Source organism: Nannospalax galili, unplaced genomic scaffold (genome assembly GCF_000622305.1).
Source record: "Nannospalax galili isolate Female #2095 unplaced genomic scaffold, S.galili_v1.0 scaffold241, whole genome shotgun sequence".
Taxonomy (NCBI): domain Eukaryota; kingdom Metazoa; phylum Chordata; class Mammalia; order Rodentia; family Spalacidae; genus Nannospalax; species Nannospalax galili.
In genome coordinates, this window is record NW_008345602.1 from 1,368,494 (window position 1) to 1,396,286 (window position 27,793).

Here is a 27,793-nt window from a genome sequence, read left to right on the forward strand (position 1 = left end):
TATGTGTATGACTGTATTGCCTGCATGTATGTGAGTGCACCTGTGTCATGCAATGCCATGGTATATTTGATAGACACATAATTAAGAAAAAAAGTGGATGGATAAGTGAATGCTGGATAGATGAATCATAGATGGTCCTGACTTGACTGGGAGGAAGAAGAGTTCCTCAACAACTGCAGTCAGTGAGTGACAGGTATAAATGACACCAAATTGCCCAGCTTATTTTGCTGTAGCTAATGCCAAACACAGCTAAAGTAATCACTATAGACTTCTGGGAAACGCTGTATTTTCTGAACCATAGAGTAAAGCACAGTGTGTACGTACCAAGCTTCCTAATTGCCCACTGGGTTGTAAACAGCAAGGGCAATGCTTTCCTTGTGATAAACACAAATACATACAAACAGCACTACCTCTGGGGGGAAATAAGTGATGGGGGCATTCAGCAACGATAACAAAATAAATGAGAGCTAATGGTCCTATACTAAAGCAGATTTTTTTTCAAAGGGAGCTGTGTTTTCACAGTGTCTCTGTGACCTCGTATTATTCCATTAGTTTCTAGAATAGTATATAAAACACCAAGCTCCATGCTGACAAACACCAATATTGAAACTATTGCCACAGTCAATCCAAACAGCCTTCTCCCCTGGGCCAAATTATTATTTGGAACACAAGCAGAATTGTGGTTCCCTGAGCCAGCAGAGCATAAATGAGGGCAGTGATTCATAAGGTGACTCTAGCAAGTTTGCAGACGTGCAACTTTTGAGGCTCACATGCACAGGAGAAGCTTGGCATTGCCTTTTTGAACTATAAGCACTTCCTGGCACACTACCATTTCAGGACTTAGAGGGCTGTGGAAGGATGCAGTTTTCTGAGGACAGGAGTTAACCTGACAGAATGCTGATTTCCCAGAAATAAACCTTTCAAATCGGATCACACCCTTGTCAGTAGCTCTTTGAGCGGGAAGATGGTAATTCTGCCTCTTCACATGCTCCTTAAAGTCCTTGAACTCTTATACCATTGGATTAAGCTTTTGGAGGCTGGGTCACCTGGGGCCTTAAGTCTATCCTGGAGAGGTTGGATGAAAGTGGTATTGGTCTAAAAATACGACTCCCTGAACTTTTAAACCTTCAAATCTTCTTTATGACTTTCTTAATCTTGAACCTGATTTCTTTAATTAAAAAAAATCCATTTATTCTTTGATATTAGTAGAGAAAGTTCAAAAAGAGCAGAAATGGGCAGAGACCATGGTTGTGTGCAGAGAAGGAAGTGAAAGAGCCTGTAATGATGCCACATGATTGCAGCCTAATGAGATGTCTGCTGAGTATATCCCCCACACTGAGGTCCTTCCTCTGATAGACTTTGAAAGTGACAAGCCCCAGTTCTCCTGTGACATTGTACCAATTAGCTGATGTAAACGGGCACACAGGCAAGTTTAAGGTCACATACAGTTCTCAGGGGTGACACTGTCCCAAAGAAACAAGCTCTGACTCACCATCTGTATGATGATAGGCCGTGTGTGTGTGTCTGTGTGTCTGTGTGTCTATGTTGTCCTGGAGTTGTTTGATGACCCCCCCTTTTCTATTTTGTGGTCTTGTATGAGGACTTCTTTGGGATGAAAACAAGAATATTCATCACAGACTTAGTTAAAAAGGTGTGAGTTCCCCTGTTGGGGTTGCAATCAGGGGGGTTCTGTGATCTTATACTGATGTGGCCTCTGCCTAGAGAGCCCGGGCCTGACCCACAATGCCTTGCTACCCAGTGAGAAGAGGCAGAGGCCCGTACTGTGCCCTTTCCAGTCAGCTCACTGAATATTCGGTCATCTAACTGTTGTCTTCCATGACTAAAAAGCACAAACGCAGAAACCTTTGCATAGAAAAACAGCACAAGATTGAGTAATTATATAGCGTCCAGACAGGGAGTCAGCAGGGCACGCAGCGCTTCAGAGACAGACCGTGAACACCAACCTGGAGCTAGCCCAGTGTGAGCTCCTGAGACTGTGGTAAAGGCACAAGAGCCGAGGAACCTGTTCCACCACAGAAACAAAAGCTGTGTGTATCCAAGAAGAAGAGACTTGTTCCCTGAAAAACACCCAGAGGAAAACAAACAAGCCCCTGAAATATGCTTGCTGTCAGCTTTGGGTATTTAAAATGTGGGCCTCGTTCGGGGCACCGTCTCATCCTTCTTCTCTCTTGATTTCAGCTCCCATTTTCTCCAGCAATCATTCAAGCCGAAGTGGAACAGCTGCTGGGGCCGTGCCACCCCCACATCCTGTCAGTCACCCTTCTCCGGGACATAATGTACAGGGGAGCCCCCACAACCCCTCCTCCCAGTTACCTCCACTCACAGCTGTGGACGCAGGCACTGAGAGGTAAGGCCATCTGTCTCTCTCTCATAATAGGTGTCGTCGCCAAACCTCCCTCCACAGAGAAGAGCTCTGACAGTTGCTGAATTTTATTAATAATCTGTTAGTGGGTTGAATTACCCAGAGGTGACATTTTAAAAGTAACATACACAAAGAACGTGGACCAAATATCTCATTATCTGTTACATTTTTCCATGGGAAAACAAATGAAATGATATTGGCAACTGACAACTGAAGTGTCAGGTGCTGGGAGAATGATGAGAACACTCCTGTCTTTTCTACTTTCTCTCAGATTGTTTCAGGGACTCAGTTTTAAGCAAGTTGGGGAACTTTCTGGATGTAAATGGTACCATAGTCACATAGATAGTGATAGGAGTATGCGTGCTAGTCAGTTTCCATTACTGACAAATTATCTGAACGAATCAACATAGAAGGAGCTTGATTTGGTGCACTGTTTGAGAGAGCTCAGTCCATGGTCATTGGGCACTGGTTTGGACCTATGATGGCACAGTACATCATGGCAGGAGTGTGTGGCAGAGGAGGCCTGTTTACCTCATGGTGGCCAGGAAGCAAAGAGGCAGTGAGCCCAGAAGGGACTCAGTCTCAGTATCCCCTTCAAGGGCACATCCCCAATGATTTACCTTCCTTCTACTAGGCTCTACTTTGTCAAAGTTCTACCCCAGGAGCATTGCTGGCTGGTGCTTAGCCAGTGCTTCAATGCATAGGCCACTGAGGGAGATTCAAACTCCAGCATCTTGGGAGAAGATCCTAAAGTGATATAGAATTTCACATGAGTGACCAGAAAGGGGCTGTTCAAAACTTTTATGTTGGTATCACACTCATAAAGAATTTCTGTGGGAAAAATTTCAAAAGCTGTACCTTCGTGATGTTTTACTTCTGAATTCCCCACTGATTTCAGAGGTTTAGAGGGACCCTTCTCATACTCCCCAGTCTTATATATTTATGTGAACCACAAACCAAAACAATTTCTCAGTGAGTGAAAGACCCAGTGGTCTAGGCATTGAGAAAAGACTAAGCCTGCTCCATATGGATCAAGGGGAGCGGTATGTCACAGAGCAGGGAAATGATAGAAAATGGGCTGTCAGGGAGGACATACAGCTAGTCCAGAGGTCTCAGTCTGGGTAGCCACCTGTAGGGTACACATGGATCAGGTGATGATGATGTGGCGCCCATGAAACCATGTACTTCACAACTAAGGAGTTTCCCTTATCCCAGTGGAAGCAAAAACTCATTGTTAGGAGAGAGATACAATCAGACTGACTAATGATAAAGGAAGGGCTCTGGATGAGAGGGTGATTTGTCATTAGAGTGGGAAGAATAGGAGCAAACAAAATTGAGACTGTTTCAGGGCTCCTCGTGTACAATAATGATGCTTTGACATAAGGCAAAGTAGTGAGGAGAATTTATTCAAGAACTTTATCAGAAGGCAGAATTATGCTAGGAACAAAGAGAAGAACCAAAATTAATTCCTGAGTTGCCTCTAGAAAATTGTGCCATTAACAGAAAAAAAAAATACAAAAGAGAAGGAATGGTAAATTGACTCTAGGAGCCCGAGTTTTAGGTGATTATAAAAGATCCATGTGAATATGCATGACAGGCGACTGGAAATATGAATCAGAAGGATAAGACTTATTTCAACAGTCCTGTGTACATGGTAAAGTGTGGACAGCTCATCAGCTTCCCCTCACAGGCTCTGTCTGTACAGCAGTGTACATGCTAACCACCCATTAAGTTCACGGTCACTGGAGACAAGCGAGCCACCCTGCCCAAATTGAGATGAGTTATTCCTTACAGTATTTTTACAGTTTCCAGATGACTTTGAGAAAAAAAAATGTTAGCCATGGTGTTTCTATCACCTCATTTCATTCCACTGGTGGAAACTCAGGCCCTACAAGGCAGTGAAGCTCAGAACCAACATGTACCTCCCCACCCCACCCTCCCCAACCTTCCTCACTACGTCTCTCTATCGGTAGTTACAGCAACTTTAGGAAGGACAGAAAAAAGTCATCGTTGTGTCTCTTTATTCTACACATCCTTTGAACAAAAACAGGTAGGAGAAGACTTTCAACACTATTGGAATAAAAAATCCCAATGATGACACTCCAGTCCGTCCAATGTTTGCCCCCAAGTTCTGACAACTGGTTAATTGTCTGTGGGCAAGTTTCTTCGCTGCTTCTGTTGCTTGGAGTTTGTTTTTAAACATTTTATCTTTTTTTAAAATAATGTATTATCCTTTTAATATCTTACTCAAAAATTTCCAAAATTAATGCAGTGAATATGGAAGACCCTGCATTCCTATTCACCCACTGCTAATATTTTGCCTCTATCACTAATGTGTTTGCTTTCCGAACTCTTATTTGTAAACCATTGAAGAGATAGTTGCAGATATCATCAAGTTCTACCCTCATTTACTCCATTAGAGCTCTCAGAAGGACACTTTCTACACATGTCCAAAATCATAATCACACCCAGGATAATTATCATTGATAGAATACCATTATCTGATAGTCAATAGTCAGATTTCCTCATTTTAAAAATTTTATGTGTATGAGTGTATTACCTGCATGTATATAAGTGCACCCATGTTGTACAATCCCACAGAGGTCAGATGGCATCGAATCCCCTGGAACTGGGGTTATGAACGGTTGTTAGCCACCATATGGATGCTGAGAATCAAACCTGGGTCCTCTGCAAGAACAATCAGTGCCCTTAACTGCTGAGCCATCTCTCCAGCCCCCAGATTTCCTCATTTTGTGAATACTTTACTTTTCATGATTCAAGGCTCTAATAAGGATCCCACTGTATTTCATTCTCTGTTCTTTTCAGTTCCCTCTGATGGAATGACATTTTCTAGCTTTTGTTATCATTTACTATCCTTCAGAACACTGACGGTTTTGAAGAACTCAGACACTTATCTTGCACAATGTTCCATAGTTTGGATTTGTCTGAGTATTTCCTTCTAAACGAGTCATTGAATGGTACGCCACATGAGTGCGATGGTATTCTTTAACTTTTGAGACTTAGTTTGCACCTCATGGGGAACTACTATCAAAGGAATCAAAGCAGGGGAATTGCTAACATGTTCTGTGGTGTGAAGCACCCTGCAGTTCCTCACACATGCCTGCTTAGGGAAAGACAGCGTACCTTGGCATGACTGAGGAATTCAGGTTAGAATCTAGTAGGTATTCAGTGATCACAGTGCTCAATAATATAAATAACCATGAAGGGAGGAAGGAGAAGAAAGGGAAGTGGTTGGCTTTATGTGAACTGACAAAGTGGGCATTTGCACTTTTGTGGTTTTGTATTGCTGCGTGTCCTTCCCACAGGATGTGTGCCCTGATCTTGCGCCAGCTTGAGTGACTGGGCAAGTGTGAGGGGTGGGTTATCTCTTCCAGTAAGTTTTGGAAAGAGGATGACACAGAGCATCCTGGATTATTCGGTGTGTTTGCACCAGGGACCAGGTTGAAAACATCAAGAGGAAATTTGCTTACCTTCCGCTTTGGGTTTATATATCTTTGCGTCTGTTTGCCTGGGAATTCCCCCAGTAAAAACTCCAGTGGTTTTCTTAACGGAAATAGGTTTATCACACTTTGCGATTTTTAGTGGGACACTGGCAACTTTTCCTACTTTGCAGGCATTGATTCATCATTTACTTAGCTTTGGCTCATTAATAAAATGGGCTGAGTCACTGTCAGAAGTCAGGAAAGGGCCACCACATCTACCCATCTAACATAAAGTTCATTGATCTTAAACCATCATAAAATATATGTAAGTTCTCTCAATTTGATGAGATTCCACTTTTGTTTTGAAATATTATCTGAATGACACATTATTTCAGGGATTTTTGCAGTATCATACCACATCCCTTTGATGTTGATTTAAACTTATTAGGAAGTGGTGCTTTACTATGTCATGTTGAATAAGCCACTGGTACTTTATGGGTATAACAGTAATTTCTCATGAGAACTCAGTGTCTTTGGAAACGTTAATTCATTGGGCTTCATAACATATCTGTTACACCAGAAAATACAAAATTACTGGCGGGCAGTCCTTCCCGAAATGGAGAAGTTTTTGCAACCACAGTAAGAAGTCAGCTGGGTTTGTGTCACTCATGTTTATGAGGGAACGTTAGCAGCCTCCCATCCTTCTGAAGGTCACAAACATGGTGCACTCGGAGGGAACAGTGACAGGGTTGGAGAGCAGTGGACTGCCATCAGTGAAGGGACTTACAGCAGCTTTCCTGAACCCCACTTCTGAGTATAGAAGATTAAAACAAAAGAAAGGATGAGTTCTCTTTGTGGAATACATAGATTGACAAATGAATCAGCATCAGAAAAGCTTTAGGGATAATTGTTTGGGAAAAGTGGTCAAATCACCTTTATCAAATACAGAATGCCAGTTTCTTGAGTCCCCTACTGAGCACTCAAAAGCCTCACTGCTTTTTCACTTGTGGAGTATTTCAGATGTGGCATTGCTGGAATTCTAGACACTTGGATACATATGAGGTATTTGTATGTCTCTCACTAACTGTCTGAGTTTGCTTTTTATTACTGTGATAAAACATTGGGAACAAAAACAATTTGAGGAGGAAAGGGTTTGGTTTTTCTTACATCTCCCAAGTCTCAGTTAATCACTGAGGGAATTGAGGGCAGGAATTCAGGGCAGAAACTTGGAGGCAGGAGCTGAAGCACAGACCATGGAGGAACACTGCTTACTGACTTGTTCCGCTGACCTGTGCTCAACCTGCTTTCTGATACAACACAGGACCACTGCTTAAGGATGGCACTGTCCATAGTGGGCTAGGCCTTCAGACCCCAGTCAACAGTTTAGAAAATGTCTCACAGACATGTGTACAGTCCAGTCCAATGGAGGTTCCTAAATTGAGATTCCCTCTACCCAGATGTGTAAAGTTGACAACTGAAGCTATCCAACACACTAACTGAAACTGATGTTCATAGGTGCCGTATTCTACTGGAAACTACTACCTGTCTAGATGGTAAAGGTCGAAGATCATTTCTGATTACTGCCTTTGCAGTTTGTGAAGCTGTCCAAGATCTAGCCAACCCAGGCTGCTCATTACTTCTGACTTCATTTGCTTGTTGCTGCACCTGAACTAAATCTTTACATTTATCTTTTCTTATTTATGACAAGATGCTGCCCAGCGTTTGGTGCTTAGCTTAGTTCTCAAGCCAGGATGCCTCCCCCTTCTCTCACAGTGCAGAGACAGATTTTCTGTGGAATCAGTTGGTTCTTACAATCTGTTTCATGGATTTACCAGCTACCAGATAACTGGGCTCTTTGTTTTTAGAGGGCAGAAGCCTTAAGTTTCCTCCAGAGTACCATTCTCTGAGTTACGCTGTCATAGGTGTTGAGGAAGGGTTAACAAGGGATAAAGACCAGTGAGGGGAATGCCTAGAAAACAGGAAATCATTGTCCACTCCATTGTCCTGAGAGGAAGTTCCCAAAAAGTTAAGGTCTGCTTGATTTTATTTTGGTTAGTAGGGTAGTGGTCTTGATTTTTGGTGCTCCCACTGGCTTATGTGTTCTGCAGACTTTGGTATAATACCTAGTGCAAGTCTGCAACATGCATTCAGGCAGGTGCACACATATATTGCTTAGGAGTCCTTGCAGTTATCCTTTATTGGGCTTCCTGTGGTGCTTCCATGAAGTCTTAAATACCAGAACTGCGATACCATTACTGCTTACAGAGTAGCACCAGAATACGTCAACACTAATGATACTCACCAAAACAACCTTTTCAGAGCCTTAAACACACAGTGCACAACCATCCCTCTCCTTGCTTTTTAAAAAAGTTCTTTATACGTATGAATGTTTTGCCTGCATGTATGTAAATGCAGCACACGTGTGCAATGCCTTCAGAGGCCAGAAGAGGGCGCTGGATCCCCTAGAACTGGAGTTGTGGATGGTTGTTAGCTGCTATGTGGGTGCTTGAACCAAACCCAGATCCTCTTCAAGAGCAGCCAGTGTTCTTAACTACTCAGCCCTCTCACCAGCCTCTCCTCTTCTTTATCTCCTGGTATATGGGCAATAATCATAGGACTCCTATAAAAAGCTTAATTAAAATCTACTCTATTCCTAGGCATTCTTTTGTTCATTGAGCCTTTCACTGGGCTGGTATTTATGAAACAGGCAATATGCTGGACACTGGGGATACTGTGGGAAACATGATAAACTGCAGCACTGCCCTCCCTAAGCATCTAGTCCATGGGAGATAGCCAAGTCAATAGGTTGTGATAACACAGAGCACTACGAGAGAGTGATGCAGAGACTTTGGAGACATACAGTAAGAGCATGTGTTCCTGAAACGGGGGAGGAAGGACAAGAGGAAGCAATGTCTGTCTGACAGTTAATAAGGGTGCGTGCAGATGTGAAGAGGGAAGAGAACAAGCAAGGTAAAACAGCGTATAACTGAGAGAGAAACCCTATTAACTAAGGAGTTTGGGTTTTATCCAGAGAACAGAAATTGGTGTGTTTGGCCAGTAAGGAAACCATGGTGACCATAACATACATTACCAGTGTGCCTCTCGTCCACCCACGTAGAATTCAGGATCATGTTGTCCTCCAGAAGATATGACAAAGAATGGAAAAGTGGTTCATCTGGTCCTCAGTCAGAAAAAGACCGTCCTTTGTACCTCTTACACCAGTGAGGCAACATAACACCAACCATGGGGTTGTTGCTTTACAATTTTAAAAAATAGCCTTTCTTTGCAATTCCAAGCTTCTATCTTTTTTTTTGAGACACGGTCTCCCTGTAGCCCCAGCTGACCTGGAACTCACTATGTAGACCAGGTTGGCCTTGAACTCAAAGAGATCCACCTGCTTCTGCCTCCCCAGTGCTGAGACTAAAGGCATGTACCACCATGCCCTGCCCAAGCTTGTATCTTAAACAGTTATGACTTATTTGGTCTTTGAAGAGTTCCTGAGTGTCAGAAAATTGAAAACTCTCTGTCCATGTTAGAGAGAAAGTGGCAAACACTGGAAATTAGAGGCCCTAAGTTGTTCCCACGTGTCTGTTATATTAGAGTAAAACTGAATTTTACTGAATTGTTCACAGGTCTGTGTCACCAGGTAGTTACAATCTACTCAGTGACATTGCTGAGTGACTCCTTGACATGCCCATATATGTACAGCCAAACTGGTGATACTGGTTATTTCTCACCAGCCCAGTCATTGAATGGCTCCACTGGAATGGATGAATGGATGGATGAATAAGGCAAAACACATCACTAAACTGTCTTCCCTCATGTGCCTCTGACTTAAATGTGCATTTACTAACTTTCAGAGTCCAGTATGTTTTCAAATAACGTAGGAAAATCAAGAATTAATTCCACATCTCTATCTTCAACTTGCCTTAAAAACCTGAAAAACCTGGAATTCAACTTTGATACTCTCTTCCAACCCCTTTCACATCTAACTAATCTGCTGATCCATCAAAATGGATTTCAAGCTTAATCATCAGTATTCCTTCTCCTCATTTCAGATCACTCACCTGACCCACCATTTTGAGTATAGCAGTTTCCTAACTGTTCTCTCCACATCTGATCTTGCCTGCCCGCAATTGTCTACCTTCACCCCATCAGCCTTTGCTCCATCACCACAAGAACTTACCTTTAAAATGTAAATAAAATAACTGATTATAAAATACAAATGACCTGGGTTTGGTGGCACATGCCTTTAATCCCAGCACTTGAGAAGCCAAAAAGATGGATCTCTGTGAGATTGAGGCCAGCCTGGTCTACGTAGCAAGTTCAGGCCAACTGTGGCTACAGGGAGACCCTGTCTCAAAAAAAATAGATAAATAAAATCATTTGTTTTCTCTCTATACTCTGCCCCATCATATGGAGTAAAATCTGGATTCCTGTTACAATGGACCTCTGTGGTCTGGCCTCTGGAAGTTGACCTTCCATTACTACCCTTGTTTAATCTTCTGACATCTTACCAGCCTTCATAAGGTTCTTAGAAAAGATCAACTTACCTTGCCTCCAGGCCTTTGTACTTCCTGATCCTGAAACTTGAGAATCACCAACACTAGAACTTTATGATGCGTACCTTCCTTCTGGTGTCTGCTCAAACACTCTTTTAAAAGAGGCATTTCTTTGGAGGGCACTTGTTTGTTTGTTTGTTATGGGATTTCACTATGTAGCCCTGGCTGATTTGGAACTCACTAGATAGATCAAGCTGTCCTCAACCTTACAGTGATCCTCCTGCCTCTGCCTCATGCATGTTGGAATTACTGGCATGAGCCATCACACAGCCCTGAGAAGAACTCTGGTGATCACTCTAGAATTCGTTCTCCCCAGCCTTTCTCTGTTTTCTAGCTCTGCTCTGTTTCTATTTACCGACATATCACCTGAATTTAGTCCGTTTTCTTATTGACTTATATTCACTCCAGAGATGGAGAAGGAAGGAGAGGCACGGTGATGGCTGTACTATTTCTGGAAAGGTTAACAATAGCCTGGGCACATGGTTGTTGTCCTTCCACTCCACCACTTGGCCCTTTGAGTCCTGGCACGTCTCTGCTGGAGGCCTTGGTGTGGGCCTCTGTATGCACTCAGCCAAGCAACCAAGTTCATCCTGATCTCAATATTTCTTCACATCAGATTATTTCCCATATATTTTGAAATTTAGAAATACATAGTTTATTATTTTAGCTTAATTACAAGTACACATTTAAAAAACTATTAAGATGTCTGTAAAAGGAACTTTAAAAAATTTTGTTTTTATTGAATTTTTGTGTTTCATACAGAATATCTCAAACGATCTTGATCATCTTTATACACCTGTCCCCACCAGCACCCTCCCTTACCCCCACCCCCCGACTGGAACCCATATACTCTGTCATTCATGTTAAGGCCCACTGTGTCAAGTCAGTGTATTGCAAATCCATCCACTGAGGTCTAGTCAGCCTATCTAGGGTTCCTTGTTTTAGAAAGATGAGCTCTTTCTCACCTAGCAGTAATCAGTTGCCAGTTGCCAAAATTTCTTCAACTAAGATTGGGGTCTGCTGTTCATTTCCCCAGTTCTATACTGGGTTTTTGTCTGCCTGAGTTGGCATGGTGACACCATTGCCATAAAATCATATGAGCATGTTCCCAGGAGCTTGTAGGAGTCTGTTTCCATATGGTCATGCACTTCCATTAAAGGCTCAGGCTAACAACCAAAAGGAACTTTTTTTTTTTTAAGTGCTAAGGAAGTCATTTGGCCTCTGGAAACCAAATCAGCCATCTTTGTTTGTTCTCACATTCCAAACAAATCCACCTCATGTTAAGGCCAAGATGATGTTTTCTTAGTCCCCTTGGATTTTCTGTCAGGAAAGTGAGTCATGACTGTAAGAAGGATGGTTTGAGGTAAAATAGAATTCCTTTCTTGCCACCTCTACTTTAATGCACGAAGCAACAGAAGTATGGTACTGTTGCTAAGCCGTGGTATTATTCAAACTTGTCACTGAGTTCTTTTCTCCAACAAATTATACAGAGCCAGAATTCCCAAGGTGAAAGCTCAGCAGCCTTCTAGCCTAAGTTAAGCTGTCACGTATTCCTAAGTTCCTCCTGCCCGATGTAGAACAGGCAGCTTTGAGGAGAGCCTCGTCTGCGTGTTTCAGCAGTGTGCTCTAAGGAGAGCCTCTACAGCATCTGTTAGCAGTGTAATCTAGAATTGTGTGGTCTTTTCCCTGGGGACAATAAGGGGCTTGGCCACTAAGAGACTGTCATCTTTTTGCTAGTGAAAGATTGTCTGTTTGCTGGTCAGGAGACTAACGAAGTGAGCAGAAACTACGAGACAATGTTTTTAGCTGATTTTTTTTTCCTCTGAGAAATAGTCTTTGGTTGCTTTTCTGTTTAGTTGCAAGGAGGAAAATAAAAGTCTGTTTTAGTCATCTTTTTCAGAGTAAGTGATTAGGAACAGTCTCTTGAATGGATATTCAAGATGGTCCTTCCAAAAACAGAAACAAAGGGACACTTCACCAGTTGATCAAAGGGCTCATCTACCTGGGCACATGAATTGACCAAAATATATGGAAGCAGTGTATGTTCGACAGAGTGGTTCTTCAGCAACAATGCCCACCATCTGCTAAGTACCTATCTTTGCATATTGCTGGATGAGGTGCTGCAGGAGCAGCTTGGTAGTAAATGTCCAAGAATTTATTGTCTCCAACCGTAAGAACCATGGGGACTTCTCTCATTGTGGATTTTGAAAACGTACTGTTTCCTCCAATTCACTTCTCTAGTCAAACAAGTCTTATCCTTTAGAAGAGGTACAGAATATTCCTCCATGGTTACTGTGGTGGTAACGGGACATTCTGAAGATGGAAAGTACAGCCAGGCAGCACGTTGCATTACTGACTAAACGAAGTCTCATTTTGCACTGGCTTTCAAATGTATCTAGCCATACGTGGCTGGAGCACTGCACTTGCACTTGATCTTCAGAGTCCCTCCGATGTCTTTAGGAGGCTCTGTTCACATTTTGAAGCCATGGGGGAAGGTGAAGGATAGTCTATTATGGGAAACCTTTGCCTTCCTTTCTCATGTTTAGCCAAAAAGTACATTTCTTTTTTGTTCTTTATTTGACATTCTCATTACAATCTCGTATGGGTGTTTTTCTTGCATAATGCATCCTGTTGCCAAGTACGCTGAGCATTATGTGATGCCATGCTGAACAAGAGAAGGACTTTCTTTGCCATAGTACAGTGAATTAGTCCCCTTGGCTGGGCCTCCTCACAGCAGCCTAAGGAATGATGTCATTACAGAAATGTTCTTTTTAGGAACAGATTTCTTTTTTTACATTAAATGTCCAAGACCACTCTGGATAAATTTTCTTCTAGTTAGCACTTTTCTGAAAGGAGAGTTTGTCAGAGTCAGACTTTTCTTCTCTTTCTCCCCTTCACATTAGATTCTGGAACAGAAAAACGACTTGAGTCACGGCCGATTCTGCAGTCCAGATAGTCGAGAAAATTCTAGCTCTTGGTCCTCTCACATATCATAGGCCTTCTCCATATCTCCCTGTTCATTTCCATGAGGGAAAATAGCAGTGCCCTGGGTACTGCCTCAGCATTTACTAGAATAGAACCATTCTTCACTACCTTGAGCATTGATCATTTTCTTGACTTTCTAACTTGCTCCCTGTACACAAATAAAATAATAACCCCTTCATGGTCCTCATATCATGTTCCTGGAGGCTCAGTGATCATTTTTAAGTCTCGATGATTTATTTACAGTTAATATTGGCCCAGCCTTTCCCAAGAAGACAGAAACTGTACTTCTTTGTACGGAACTGATCTCTCTCTCTCTCTGATTCTGTGAAGACCAACTCCTCAGATGGACACACAGCTCTTGACCAGCTTTGGTCCTGCCCAGATGGACAGTTTTGCAATTACCCACACCTCCCAGCGGCTGTTTCTTCATTATTGAAAGCTGCTCCCAATTGTCTCAGAAGCTGAATTCAATCTGCAGTTCCCCCAGTAACGTGCTGTGATTCATTTGGGGACAAATCTGGATTGAACAGAGTCCAAGTGTCTCTTTTGTGAGACAGTTGGGAAGTATAAGTAGATACTATAGTCACCCAGATGAATCAGCCAGGAATTCATGAAGTGATTCATAAATCGTTATAAAGACCACTAAAGTCGACTAAAATGGAGCGCTGTCTGGCTATACAAAGTGGGGTATTATCATTGGGGGGTTTTTTTAGATGTTAAATCAGATGTGAAATCCTTAAAACTGTGCTTTTCTTTGTAGGTTTTGAAAAGGATTCCTTCTCCCCCACCCCACCCCAACTCTGCAGTGGGCCAACTGCTAAAGCCATTTTTCATTGATTAGTTTTCACAGTTGAATTTTAAAACCTCCACAGATGATAACCCACAATTCCTTGGGGAAATAAAAAAAGTATCTCCCCAAATCCATCGTAGACTAGTTTGTATCCATTATTTCTGCTCCCTGGCAGCAAATCAATAATATTTTTGTGTGAGTACAATGAAACTAGCTGTTCGAATGCATTCTCTTTTCTTAGCCACGGTGGAAGATAAAGAAGTGGAGGAAAACTGTCCAAAACATGTACCAACCAGTGCTTAATCTAATTGATCGTGTAAGCACCTAAGTCCCTTCTTTCCATAGTGTTAACCCCCCAGAGCAGTGCTACCACACAGTCTCACATTGCTGGCTTGAACCTTTGTATATACAGCAAAAACAAAGAAAAGAAATTTGTAGTGCATGTGTGTGACTTGCAACACAACATAGCAATAAATTTCATTAAAAAAAATTTTATGCTTGTAAGAGCCAGGGAGGAGGTACATGACCATATGGAAATAGGATCTTATAGACTCCTGGGACCTTGCTCATATAAACTTACAGCAATGGTGGCAACATGTACAAGATCTATGCAAACTCAAAGAAAAACCCAGCATAGAACTGGGGAAATTGGCAGCAGGCCCCAATCTTAGCTGATAAACTATTGGACAGCTGGAGCTGATCTTCTTTATGGGAGTAACTCTAAATAGACTGACTAGACCCCAGTGGATGAACTTGCACTGAGGGATGTCAGGGGACACTAATTTGACTCCATAGGCCTTAACATAGATGATAGAATGCATGAAATCCAGTTGGGGGAGGGGGTATGGCGCTATGGAAGGGTGCCAATGGGGAAGGGTATATAAATATGGAATACACAAAAAGTCAGTAAAAGTATATTTAAAAAATTGTAAGCCGACATAGAAACGTTTTAGACTTATAGATAGGAAAGAGAGTCCTACCTGAACAGAGTTCCCTGTTACAAAGACTAGCTCATGCCTAGCTCATGCGTGAAGAACGCATGCAGATGGAACGAGTTCACCAAAGCCAAGGAGCAGTTTGTCCGATTTTTTTTTTTTTAATTTTTTTTTTAACAATTAAAGTTACAGTTTTAACAATACACAAAATATTACAGTAATTCAGATTTTTTGGCATAATGATTACAGATTTGATAAATACATTTTATATCTCATAATAGCGATGAAGATTATACAAAAGCTATTAAAACAATTATAAGAATAAATTCAATTGTCACTTAAGTATCTAAAGCTATTTTCCTTTGCATTCTTCCAGAATGATTTGTTCTTATTATTTACCTTAATTTGAGGGACTTCAAGAAGATACTTGGTTTTTTTTGTTTTGTTTTGTTTTGTTTTGTTTTGTTTTGTTTTATACAGAAGAATTCATTCCAAGGCAATTGACATTGAGACGTTTTCACATGCATTTCTAATCTCTATATACATGACTATCACTGGTCACAGTCGCCCACCTTCTGAGCTCCTCGGCATCTGAGCATGTCCGATTTTTTTTAAGGCAGTAGGTCCCTTTATACAGTTCCCACCAATTAACGATGAGGCTTAAAATCTCAGGTGCCCTCAGAAGTCTTCTGCTCCTCCTTCCCCCACCCCTCTGACTTGCTTTGCATGTCAGGAAAGAAGTGTTTCTTACCTTACTGAGAGGATGGTATCTGGGGAACTACATTATCATGGTGGGGACTTCTTTTATTCTCATCCACAGAAGGTACTCCAGAGCCTTTATACCTGAAACATTCCATGATGGCATCAATTCATGAAGTCAGGACCATGAAATTAGACCCTTACCAAGACCAAGGCTCACTGTTCCTAGAACTGGAAAATTAACCAAATGAAGAAACGTTTCACTTTCTTCGAGTCTTAGTTTTCATACAGAGAGAAAAAATGTTCTTAGATTGTTTTCCCATGTTTAAGAGCTCTGTAAGTGGTCCCAGAACCACAATCTTACACAACTCTTGGGTACTTTGTCACATGTTAAAATCAACACTCTGTTTAGATCAATCATTCCCTAAACATGTTTTGATCACCTGAAAGTTATCGGACTTTCCTAGTCTTGAGTACTTTGCTATCCCTGACTTCCAAATGTAAACTTCTACGTAGCCCAGCACCACCCCCAGCTAATGGTGTTAGTTTTCCCCTTAGCACTCATTTCCTTACTTCACTTAGTTTTCTGTATGGTTGTTTGCCTCCCTTCATTAAAATATAACTTCCAAAACCACAAAGAAATGTGTCTTTTGATGCTCTATTTCTAATGCTTATTAGCAGTGCCCCATTTATTTGACCAGTGCCCAGTACATATCTCCTAAATGAATAAATCATTGTTATCTCATACTTTACAAGCCTGAATGAAATTAGGCCGCCTTTGTTTAACACTTGATATGGAAACTAGGAACATTTAGGGAATTTATTCCAACGTACATAGTTGTAAGAGGATCCAAGCCCATGTGAGTCTGACTCTGACCCTTCCGTCTTTCTACATCCACTTCCTCATCCCTACACAATTTTTCTGCATGTGAACGTTAGCTGTGTACTCATTTCATTTGGGACCTACTGTCCTGTGATAATCCAAGATTAGGTGCTGCATGTTAAAGGAAGGGGGCCCTCTTTGATGATGGCCTGCCCCTGCCAGGCTGGAGCTTGATGTTGACAAATGTAGGTTAAGAGAAGCAGTGAAGGAGGCATTGAAAGAAAGACTGGCCAAGTAATTCTCCCAAATGGCCAGCTCTTTTTCCAGAGGTGTGCATAGATGAATATTTATAGAAAACTTTCAAGGATCCCCTCCACACACACACACACACACACACACACACACACACAAAAAAAAAAAAAAAAACAAAAAAAAAAAAAAAAAAAAAAAAACAAAAAAAAAAAAAAAAAAAAAAAAACAAAAAAAAAAAAAAAAAAAAAAAAACAAAAAAAAACAAAAAAAAAAAACCCCAAAACTTTAAAACCTACCCTTTTGTTTTCCCTGTTTCTTTTTTCACACATTGCTCATCGTAAGATCATGCCAACTCCACACCAAGTGAGTGGAAATGGTTGACTCAGTTCTGGTTTGCTTTTATGTGATCTGTTTCTGGTAAGTGGAGATTTTTTTCCCCTAGTCTGTTACGTGCCTATTTATATAGCAATCATCTCTTTTGATGTTGTGTGAAAGGCATAAGAAGAGACTAACAGCCTGTGTGGAATGAACTCTGAAATGTCCACTGCTGAGCCTCAGTTGGGGTACAGACATGGTCCTAGAAAGGATGCCAGAAAGCCTTTCTTCTGCCTCCTGGACATAGTGTAACTCAGAATGAATTAAAATCATGTCACCTTGGCCTGACATAATTGAAGAATGAGATAAATACTCCATGAAAAATTGTAAATAAAGATCTATCCTTGGCATTGAATTTTTAAATTTATTTTAACATCAAGAAATGAAATTGGCCTTACTTTTTATATTTTTTATTATTATAAAAAAACCTCCCTTTTCTGAGCAAAATACTCAGAGCATGTTCATTTTGATATGAGCTGAGGCTCACATTTGCAAAGTGGCTACGGATAGAAGACGGGATAGGCAGGCCTTGCCCTTTCTATAGCCACAGTAAGAAAAGTTGTGTTGCTCAGTGAGCTTCCATGTGCTTTCTGACCCTCTGTTTGCTTTTAGATTAAATGGCCTCAAACTACTCAATTTCATGTGCTCTTTGTCTTTGAAAGTCATTTTTACCACAGCTCTCCTGCTTGATATCAGTGGTGGTTTTCAGATGCTCCCAGGGGTTTCACCTCTAACTATAGGACTCTGTTTTCAAGTACCATGTGTTTCTTCTGCCCCAAACCTCTGGTTTCAGTTTGCTGTTTCTACCCTACCATGAGCTGATTAACAAGCATGCAAGTACATATAAATTAGATTTAAGTTAATAGAGAGACTGACTTTTTTCAGCTAAAATACTATAGTATTGTAGGCAGTAGTAACAGAATTGATTCTAAGATGAATGGATTAAAAAAGCAGTATCCTAAAATTTGATTTTATGTGCTATACCTGAAGTCAATCTATCTATAAATGAACTTTGTATGTTGGACTTTTTAGTGATTAATTCTTATTTACTTCTTTATTCCTAGAAGCTGTCTGATAACAATAATAACTTGTCATATTTAATTTTTCTATAGATATAGAAGTTAAAAATTTTACACTAATTCCTTTTAAATCAAAGGTTACTTTGTATAGATTTATTTTACTTAGAATAATTTGTACTTAAATTTTTATTAATAAAATATCTTATGTCTTGAAATTGTTACCTCTATGCCCTGTAATCTCACGTATTCGTTCACAGAGGAAAGCTTACTCTGAATTGACACAAAGCAGATGGAAGGCATAATATTTTATTCTCCCAGGATTCTGAGATAATGCTAAAACCTTGTTATGTGCCTGACACATTTTCCCCTTTATCATCCATGTTACTATATTGAATAATATGTGATATCCAAGAAAATATGGCCAGGATTCAGAACTTGTATGAATGGGTAAGAATAATTTGGAATGAGCACATAATTATATAAAATAACATATATGTAGAATACATATATATAGAAAGGGGGGAGTGTAGAATCTACATTCTAGATGACTCATAAAATATTTTAGTAAATTCTGCCTCTTTATTTAAGTATTCTCCTTTTTCTAGCTAGTAATTGTAATTTAACCTTCAACCGTGTCATTCCAAGTCATAAAAGCATAAAACTTTATACTCTGAAGACCCATTCTTTTTTCTTCACCCACCATTTTTATTCCCTCATAATCAAACTCATGTGAGCCTGATTTATTGTGTTGTTTGGGGTGGGAGTTGTGTCCTCAGATTGTGCCAGGGTTTGAGTCCCCAGAGAATTCAGACTTGCCTGTCCACGCATTGGTCTGCTCCTTTAGTCCTTAACTGAAAGGCAGCGGGAAGAAAGAGCAGAGGGTCACCTAGCACGTTGCATCTTTTATTCTCAAACCTAACAAAGAAGCTCCAATGAATCATGCTCCTTTGTCCCCCAAACAAATTTGAGATGTCAGTAGTGATCACCTGGTAGTGTCGCCTTGCCATTCAGATCCCCACTGTCTACACCTCTGAGGGCCCTAAGGATAGGAAGTTCCAGGAGGGGGTACCAGCGTGTACTCCATCTATTCCCGAAGCTTGTGATTCCACAGTTGCTCATTTCTCCCCACAACCTCAGAACAAATTGAGAGGACACACAATAAGCACATGTTAACTCGGAAAAGAGCCTCCACATGAGGAATCCTGGCACGTGCGTTTTACTAGCTGTTCTCAGTGCAGTGCCAGGATTGCTTTGCCGTGCTTGCTCTCAGGACCACTCAGCACATCTTTTCAGTATCATGCTAATGAAGAGGAAGTGCTTAGAAAAGCCTACGTGGACCAGCCCAGGACACTCAGCTGCTATTCTGAGTAGAATGAAAAACCTAAATGACCAATTCACAGCCACCCCATCCCAGCTGGCCTGTTTCATGGCACCGACGTCTTCTCTCTGAGCCCACATCTTCTTGGTTCCTATGTTGCTTTCTTGCGTAGCTTCATTATATTTCACAGGGGAAATGCAAAACGAACAAAGTATGTTTCCCACACTTTCTTACTTGGGCAACACAAATACCGAAGCTCTGCCTGTTAGATAGTTTGGTCCAGAACAGTTTTAATTACTTGATGAACCCGTCTCCTGCATCTTCCCTTTTTTATCATCTATGTATTTCACAAAAGCCTAGCCGAGTACAGTCATTTGTTCCTATGAAATGAGTGATGTAACAGATGCTGACCTGTATGTGCTAATGTAAAATAAAATGACTCGTATACAGTATTAACGAGCACTGATTAAACGTTTTCATGTTGATGAGTTTTGAGGACAGGGTTAAGTAACTCATAACTTGTATGTTTTTATTTTGCCGCGTAGTTGCATGGCATTGACAGATCCTCAGTTTCTTTGTCCATTGTGAGTGTCATAGTCCCCTGCTGAACCAGCAAGTTGAGTATCATCTTGCTTTCTTTATGGCCGTTTCCCAGCTGCAAGGCTGTTCTCACAAGTATACCATCCCCCATTATTGGACTTGACGGTCATTCTCAACTTTGTGACTCAGAGCCTGCCAGTTCTTCCTCACAAGGAGAAGATACATGTACAGTCGTCTGTTTGTTATCCCAGGTTACTTGGTGATTTCTCCTTGTTTAAACACCAGTAGATCTCCTTTCAGAAACCAGTACTCAGGCTGACACGGATCTATAACTCAGTGGTAGAGTGCTTGCCTAGCATGTACAAGGTCCTGGCTTTAACAAAACACCCCAAAACCAAAAATCTTGTGATTGTTACATGTTGCTACAAAGAATGCCCTACATTGCGTTTCCTCTACACCATCAGGAATGTTCTTTGCCCAGCACAGAACCCAAGCCGACCTCTCGGGTTCTGGGTTTCAAGGCACATTTGACCTTTGAGGTCTGAGTTAATTTACTCTTGGCAGAAGAAAATGCATTGTTTAAAAAGAATTGGATTAGGGAGGTTCATAATAAGGACCTGTAACACTTCTTGGACCTCAGATATGCCTTACAAAACAAAATGTTTATGAGCTAAGTGTAAATGATTCAGAAACATACGGATCGAATTTCCCCTAAAATGCGAAAGGATTTTAAAATTAGCAGGAAAGGGCCTGGCAAAAGATGAGTTTTGAATTTACCCAAACCCAGAGGATTTGAAATGCAGTTTAAGAAGCTTGACAAACCCAAACTGTGACTAAGGTTTTCTTTGTGGGTGTCTTTTCTTCCCTCAGTGTCTCAATGAAGAACTCAGAACTGGATGGTTAAAAGGGAGAGAGAAGAGTTCTAAAGGCTGTTTGAAAAGCCTCTTGTCACGTTTGGATAGAGCCAGAGTGGGGACTGACCAGGCTTCGGGAGTTAGTCATGCTGCCTTCGGTTTTTATTTTCTCAGGTTCGCACCTCCGACTCCATCTCCTCACCACATCAGCCCTGGGAGAGTTCCTGCTTCATCACTGCTGCAGAGAACGCAGCCTCCCCACACTCAACAGCCATCAGGGTCTCTCCTGAAGTCCTACCAGCCAGAGACAAGCTCTTCATTTCAGCCAAATGGCATCCACGTCCATGGTGAGCAGGGAGCTGGCAGTGCTTTGGGTTCTGAAAGGCCCTGTTTTGCTGCTGCCTTTGATCAAGGGTCTTAGTGGCCAGTTGTGGGTTTCAGATGTTCTGTTTTACATCAGACTTAGGCTTTTAGAATTTTCCTCCAAAACTGCACACTTAATAGGCACGAAATCTTACAATATTTTCCTCAGATGGCATGACTTATAACACCCACAGTTGTCAACCCAAAGCAATGATTTGTGTTCCCAGTACTCTGACACCTCAAAGACAGATTGGAGCAACAGCATCTTGGTCTTAAATGATCAAGAGATTGGGTGAAAGGAAAGCACTGGAGCCCTGATGTCCACACCTCTCATGACTAGGCAATGTAGTAGATCCACAAGCCAGATCCTGTCATCCTTCAAGGCACCTCTTCCTCAAAGCCTTCCCTGGTTCTCAGATGATGTTGTCCTTCCTGGCTATGAACTCTGACTGCTTCTTGCCTGTATTTCTTGGATAAAACTTCTGCCTTCTCCATCTTGTAACTTACATTATTTTCCTTATTAGTATGAAAACTTGCTTCTGAGACGAGAATTTTCTCACTTGTTGTCGTAGCTCTTAGGGAACTTAGCACATTCCTTCGTGTGTGTTCACAACACATAGATACTGTTATACGGGTATAGGAAGAAAAGAAGGTAAGGAAATGAGAAATCACAGCGGCTTTCACAGTGTGCCACTCTTGTACAAAGACCACACACAGAAAGCTAAGTCTGGTTTAATTTCTTTTCTTAATTTAAACCCATTTTGTCAGTTCAAAACATACCCCGGGGAACTTCCATAGGAAGTTGAAGTGCCATGTCACACAGACTCAAACTGTCAAAGACTTTGACTTTCTATTAAGTCAGACCTTCTGTGTAAGTGATACTTTCCATTTAGACTACTGCCACTAAATAATCTTTCATCTGCTTCCTGTTGCTATCGTATGTAGATTATTACTTGGAGTTAATGGATCACGTTCCCAAACCAGTGCTCAATCTGAGTGTCAGTGTGCATAACGTCCTAAGACAGCAGCATCCAACAGTATTGTGGAGCTAAACTTAGACAAGAGCCTCAAAGCAGAGGCCTGAGTGGCAGAGAGGGGCAACAGAATAATAGTGGTCAGCTGTAGAAGGGTGGGCATCAAAAACCCAGGACCACTGGCTGTAGGCCCAAGTTCCGTCCATCTCTCCAGTTCCCACTTGTCCATTGTTGTCACATAAACTCCCTCTTTCCCAGCAAAGCTTGGACTTGCACATTTCTCAATCTTATGGTAGATTTTGCCTTCTTCTGCTTATAAATTCCTGTTTTTATTATACCAAGAAATAGTTCTGAAGTATCTGCTGCTAGTGCAGCAAGGCAAAGCCTGTATGAAAAAAAGAAAAGCCTGGGCTGGAGAGATGGCTCAACAGCTAAGAGCACTGGGTGCACTTGCAGAGGACCTGGGTTCAATTCCTAGTACCCACATAACAGCTAACAACTGTCTATTCTAGTTCCAGGGGATCTGAGGCCTTCTTCTGACCTCCACTGGCATTGCACAGTACAAATGTACTTACGAACATGTAGGCAATACGCTCATACACATAAAATGAAAATAATAAGTGAAATTTAAAAAAATGAAAAATGGAGCCCTCTTCCTGGTCAGTCAAAGTACGTGTCTGAAGCAAGGAGACCCAAAGCTATGCACTGGAAAGTCACCTGCACACCTCCAGGGAGGAGGTGGACAGCCTGAGTGTGGGCGCTGTAGAAGACAGAGTAGGTCACCCTCTGTGAAACACTTTTTTAACCACCACATTTTAACACTGCTGACATCTGGGCATATCTCTCAGTCGGTAGCATCATGTAATTGGTAGTGATGTCTTTCTCTGGTGCTGTACAGAATATTGGAACATTTCACAGTCAACCATGTGATTGTTCCAGCAAAATACAACTGAACCTGCTTTGATTACAACTGTAAAATCCTTTTTAAAGTTTTTAAACATTAACTTATGTGTGCAAAAACTAACTGCAAAGAAATTTTGCTACAATTTTTTAGGTTACTTTTGTTGTTGTTTTAATCAGGGTAGTAGGATAATGAGCAGATTCTTTTTCTGTTTTTTGTTTGTTTGGTTTTTGGTGAGTTTGTTTTTTTTTTCTGCTTTCTAAGAAAAACAGTAAAAATTTAAAACAGGGCTAGGAAGGAGACCAGTTTTCATGTGACTCTAGTCAACGCTGAATTTCATGGTCCTGTGTGGGTTATTGAGGCTCCGCTCACATCACCAACGATAAGAGTCTCTTCTTTCATCTTTCATCAGTTGTTATAAGAAGTTGCTAAGAAAAGAATGAGGCACAGAGTAGGAACTTGTTTAATTTCGTTTGTTTCCTTCTCCCTCCCTGTTCTTTATTAGACTCTGAGAACAAGGATTGTGTTTGTGTCCCCAGGGCAAGCATAGTACTTGCTGCAAAGTAGGCGTTTAATAAGTATTTACTGGATAAGTAATTGGCACTTTCTCATTCAACAAATGAATAATGAACCAAGGGGACTGAGAAAGTGGATCCTTGCTGTCATTTTGGCAAAATACTCTTTTTCTGCATTTCTCCTTTTTAAGTTAGATGAATACATTTTCAGCTTGAAAGTGTTTTATTTTTAACTTTCACTTTCTTAATTGTTCAAGATTCCTATGACCAGTGAGAAACTGCTGAGATCAGCCATAAATTTGGTTCAGGATACAGTTAGGAAAATTGGGTGTTTATGACACTCTCCAGGAAGATGGGCAAGTGGCTTCTGTGGCAAGATTGCAAATAAAACACCCAAATATTAGCCACAGGCCACTGCTGGAGCTAGTGGTAGAGAGGCAGATGTAGCCTTACTCCCTCTCTAAGCAGTTTTCTGAAAATGCCCCCCACCCCAGAACTTTCTGAGTGCAAGCATTTCTCATCAACCAGTCTCTAGATAAGAACAAATTCATGTACTGTTTTTCAAATGAGTGTTATAGTGATAGGGGTAAGGAAGCCCTAACCAGGCACATTTATTAACTGCGAGTTTTCCCTTGTGTGGGTTATACTTGCTGAAGTTGTACAGCACTTTGGTGACAGGGACCTTCATCCGCTAATAAAACACTATTTTTAAAGCTACAAGCAATGTCAGAGTTTCTAACTCAGTGGCTACAGAAAGTGTTTGTTCCCCCTTTCAAGCTGTTCGTGGCTTTAATGAACATGGTCACTCGGTCTCTGTCCTCCCTGCAGTTTGTAGAAATCGAGGAGAAATGTCATCACTATAGTTTTAGAGATGGAATAGGGATACATGACAATATAAAATGTCTAGGCATCACTGCCTTGGTAAAGTACATGGACTTACCATGACGTCTACATTTTCAAACCACATTCATAATCATTGTGTTTCTAAGTCAGAGGCACGCCTAAAGAAAGAGGTGTTTACATTTTTCCTTGGGAGAAATGTAATGCCTGAACACAGATGCTATTGCCTTCCATGGAACATAGAAGGTCAGCATCCAGAGGGGCTTTGGTCTTACAAATAAAAAGGAAGAGGAGGACTATTGAGCACTGTTAATCATCCCACTAATTGCTGCTGCACTTAGACATTGTGTGCTGCACTTATATTTTTGTTAAAAAGTAAAAGATGCACTTTGTAAAGATTAGCAGCAAAGCTTTTTCAAGTTTTCTCACCCCAGTTTTATTGATTCTGCATCAGCTTCATCTGTTCAGATTGCATTCAGTAGTAAAGAGGATAAGGTGTCTTTTCTTTTCAATGTTTGAATGTTGACAGAATTTTCCAGCCTCTGTTTGAGGGATATCTCTACGGCAACTTCTAGTACATTGGAAGCCTTTCTTTTAGATGTAAACATAAGGACACTTTTTCCAATCATGTAAGCTTGTTCTTTGGTCTTTTCTTTCCTGTCAGGGTAATTCTCTTGCCCAGGCAAGCTTCAGAATTTTGCCTGGATTAGTTGCCTCAGAGTTGATATTTGTACATTTTGTTATGGTGCTAATGGATAATTTCTTTTTAAATGCCCTATTCACTATGGATTGTTCAGATGCCATGGGAATTCCTGGAACAGCATTTTCACAATCTTCCTGCTTGCTTCTGGACACATCAAGGGGAGGCCAAGTTCAGTTCAGCGGGTGTTTGTTGGTCACCCTCTCTGTACCAGGCAGACGTGAATGTCATTTAATCACTGCCTACATGTAACAGTAGAAGGGTTAAAGGGTGCCTGATGCATCCAGAGGAAAAGGTTTATAGAGGTGATACTTCCAGAAGCTTTTGAAGATAGTAGTTTACTGGGTAGGTATAAGGAGAAAGGCACTCCCAGCCCCGGAGAAGCAAAGGTGAGGGGAAGAACACAAATGTCAGGGGGGAGTGTGCAGTCAGGAAAGACACAGGGAGCCAGTGTCCTGCTGGGTTAAGCCATAAAATGGATGGGAAGATACGGGAGAAGCCAGAAGGCCAGCTCAGAAAAGGGCAGTGTGCCCCCTTCAGTGTAGCACTGCCCAGTCAGCTGGAAAGTCAAATAGAGCTCTGTGCATGGGAGAGGCAGAAACATTAAGCTCTCACTGTCAGATTTAGATTGGGCTGCTTGGGTGGCTGAGATGGAGTTCTGTTCATGCAGATGCGACTGGGACATGGAGGAAATGATATCAGAATAATAGGGAATTGTGTTTGTTCACATGCAGTCTTTTGTAAGGAAGGAGAGATAGAATAGCAAAGAATAAATGAAAACATCCTCAACTTACCTGCTGCACAGGCAGAAGTCGTTTCAGCTTTGTTTTAATGAAGCTAGAAATGAGTGCAATCCTGGAGGGATCCTGCTCAAGGGAGGTACACACCCAACCTTGCATTGACCTCATCTTCTATCCCTTCCTTTCATATACCAGATACTGTGATCAACTTTTGACTCAGTATTTGCAAGCCTATGTGTCCTACAGATTGTTTTGTGCTCCCTTGTGTGTGTGGCATATGTATATGTTCATGTGGGTGTATGCACGTATGTCTGTGCGTACATGTGCATATGGAGGCCAGAGGTAATATCAGACATCTTCTTCAGTCGCCCTCCACCTTCTTTCTTGAGACAAAGTGTTTCAAACTTGGAGCTCCCCAACTGGATCGACTAACTGGTCAGTAAGTTCCAGGGGATCTGTCTATCTCCATCCCTCACAGCACTGGGATTACAGATATGCACAGCCACACATGGTTTCTTTTTTTTTTTTTCACCAGCTGACCCATGTCCTCAGCCCCTGTTTTGTGGATTTTTGATAACCAGACCGTAGCCACACTGAACTGGCTGCCCAAATTTCCTCTGACATAGTTTGTTGCTGCTGTTTCCTATTGTTTCAATCCTGGCTTCCCAAAGACCCTGTCATTTTACATAAGCATTTGTGCAGAGCATGGGTTTCCAGAATGTATTTATAATATTATAGCAGCAACAGCTGTGTACAAGTTTACCCTTGTTACGTGACAAGATGCCCAATATAATACCATGCTGGGTAGAGGGCTGGCCCCACTGAGCCAACAGTGTCCAGGCTTCCTGCCATCTTCTACTTTGTCACCCTTAAACAGGGGCTCGACCATCATCCTGATCACAATAGTAATGCAGATGCTCTACATATCTTGTGTCATTTTCAGGCAGGGAACTAAAGGCAAATACACACCAAACTTTAGTGGACACACACACACTACAGGATCCTATCCACCCTCTGCGGTATTTTCCTCATCTGTAAAATGGGCAGTGTTACCTGTCTCACAGACTGATTCATTTAGTCCCACTCTCATAGGTCAGTGGCTTCTTTGAGGGCCTGCCCCACTTTTTTCTTATGTCAGTGTGGAGCTGTAAGCTTGTCAACCAAGTTCAGAATGACCGTATAGGGAAATAAAGGGTTTTCAGCCACCTACAGAACAAAACACACTGTAATTGCCTTGTCCTGCTGGAGAACACATCTTTCATACTCTGGAAATCACAGAGAACTTGATGAGACTGCCATGGAGGTGGCAGTTCAGCTCACCTTGTCTTCTGTGGCTTTTCACTGACTGCAACTATGCAAGGACATATTCCACGAAGAACCTTTCGGGTTGTTGCCATGACTGATCTCACTGTTAGGGATTTATAGTGTTAAATCTTAGAGGGTTCATTTTTAAGGCATCAGTTTATTTTTCAAAATTTTAAGTATATGAGTGTATTGCCTGCATGTATGTAAGTATATCCACATCATGCAGTGCCCACAGAGGTCAGAAGAGGGCGTTGGCTTCCCCTGGGACTAGAGTTATGGATGGTTGTTAGCCACCATTGGGTACTGGGAATAGAACCCGGGTCCTCTGCAAGAGTTGCCAGTGCTCTTAACTGCTGAGCCATCTCTCCAGCCCTTAAGGCAGCTTTTAAAGAAAACAAGCATATCCTCTACCACAGGAACTTTAGTCTGAATTGCATATGTGAGATTGTGAAAAAAATAATAAGCCTAAAAATTGTC

The 27,793-nt window shown here is 41.5% G+C and overlaps 1 protein-coding gene across 3 annotated transcripts in view; it reads left to right on the forward strand.

Annotated features, from left to right (window-relative positions):
• Glis3 (GLIS family zinc finger 3) overlaps positions 1 to 27,793 on the forward strand; it is a 475,006-nt gene that overhangs the window by 427,139 nt on the left and 20,074 nt on the right. For all 3 annotated transcript variants that reach the window (XM_029567629.1, XM_029567628.1, XM_029567630.1), the window contains 2 exons: positions 2,200 to 2,368; positions 21,153 to 21,325. In XM_029567629.1, coding sequence (XP_029423489.1) covers positions 2,200 to 2,368; positions 21,153 to 21,325 — 342 coding nt within the window. The remainder of the gene's footprint in view (positions 1 to 2,199; positions 2,369 to 21,152; positions 21,326 to 27,793) is intronic.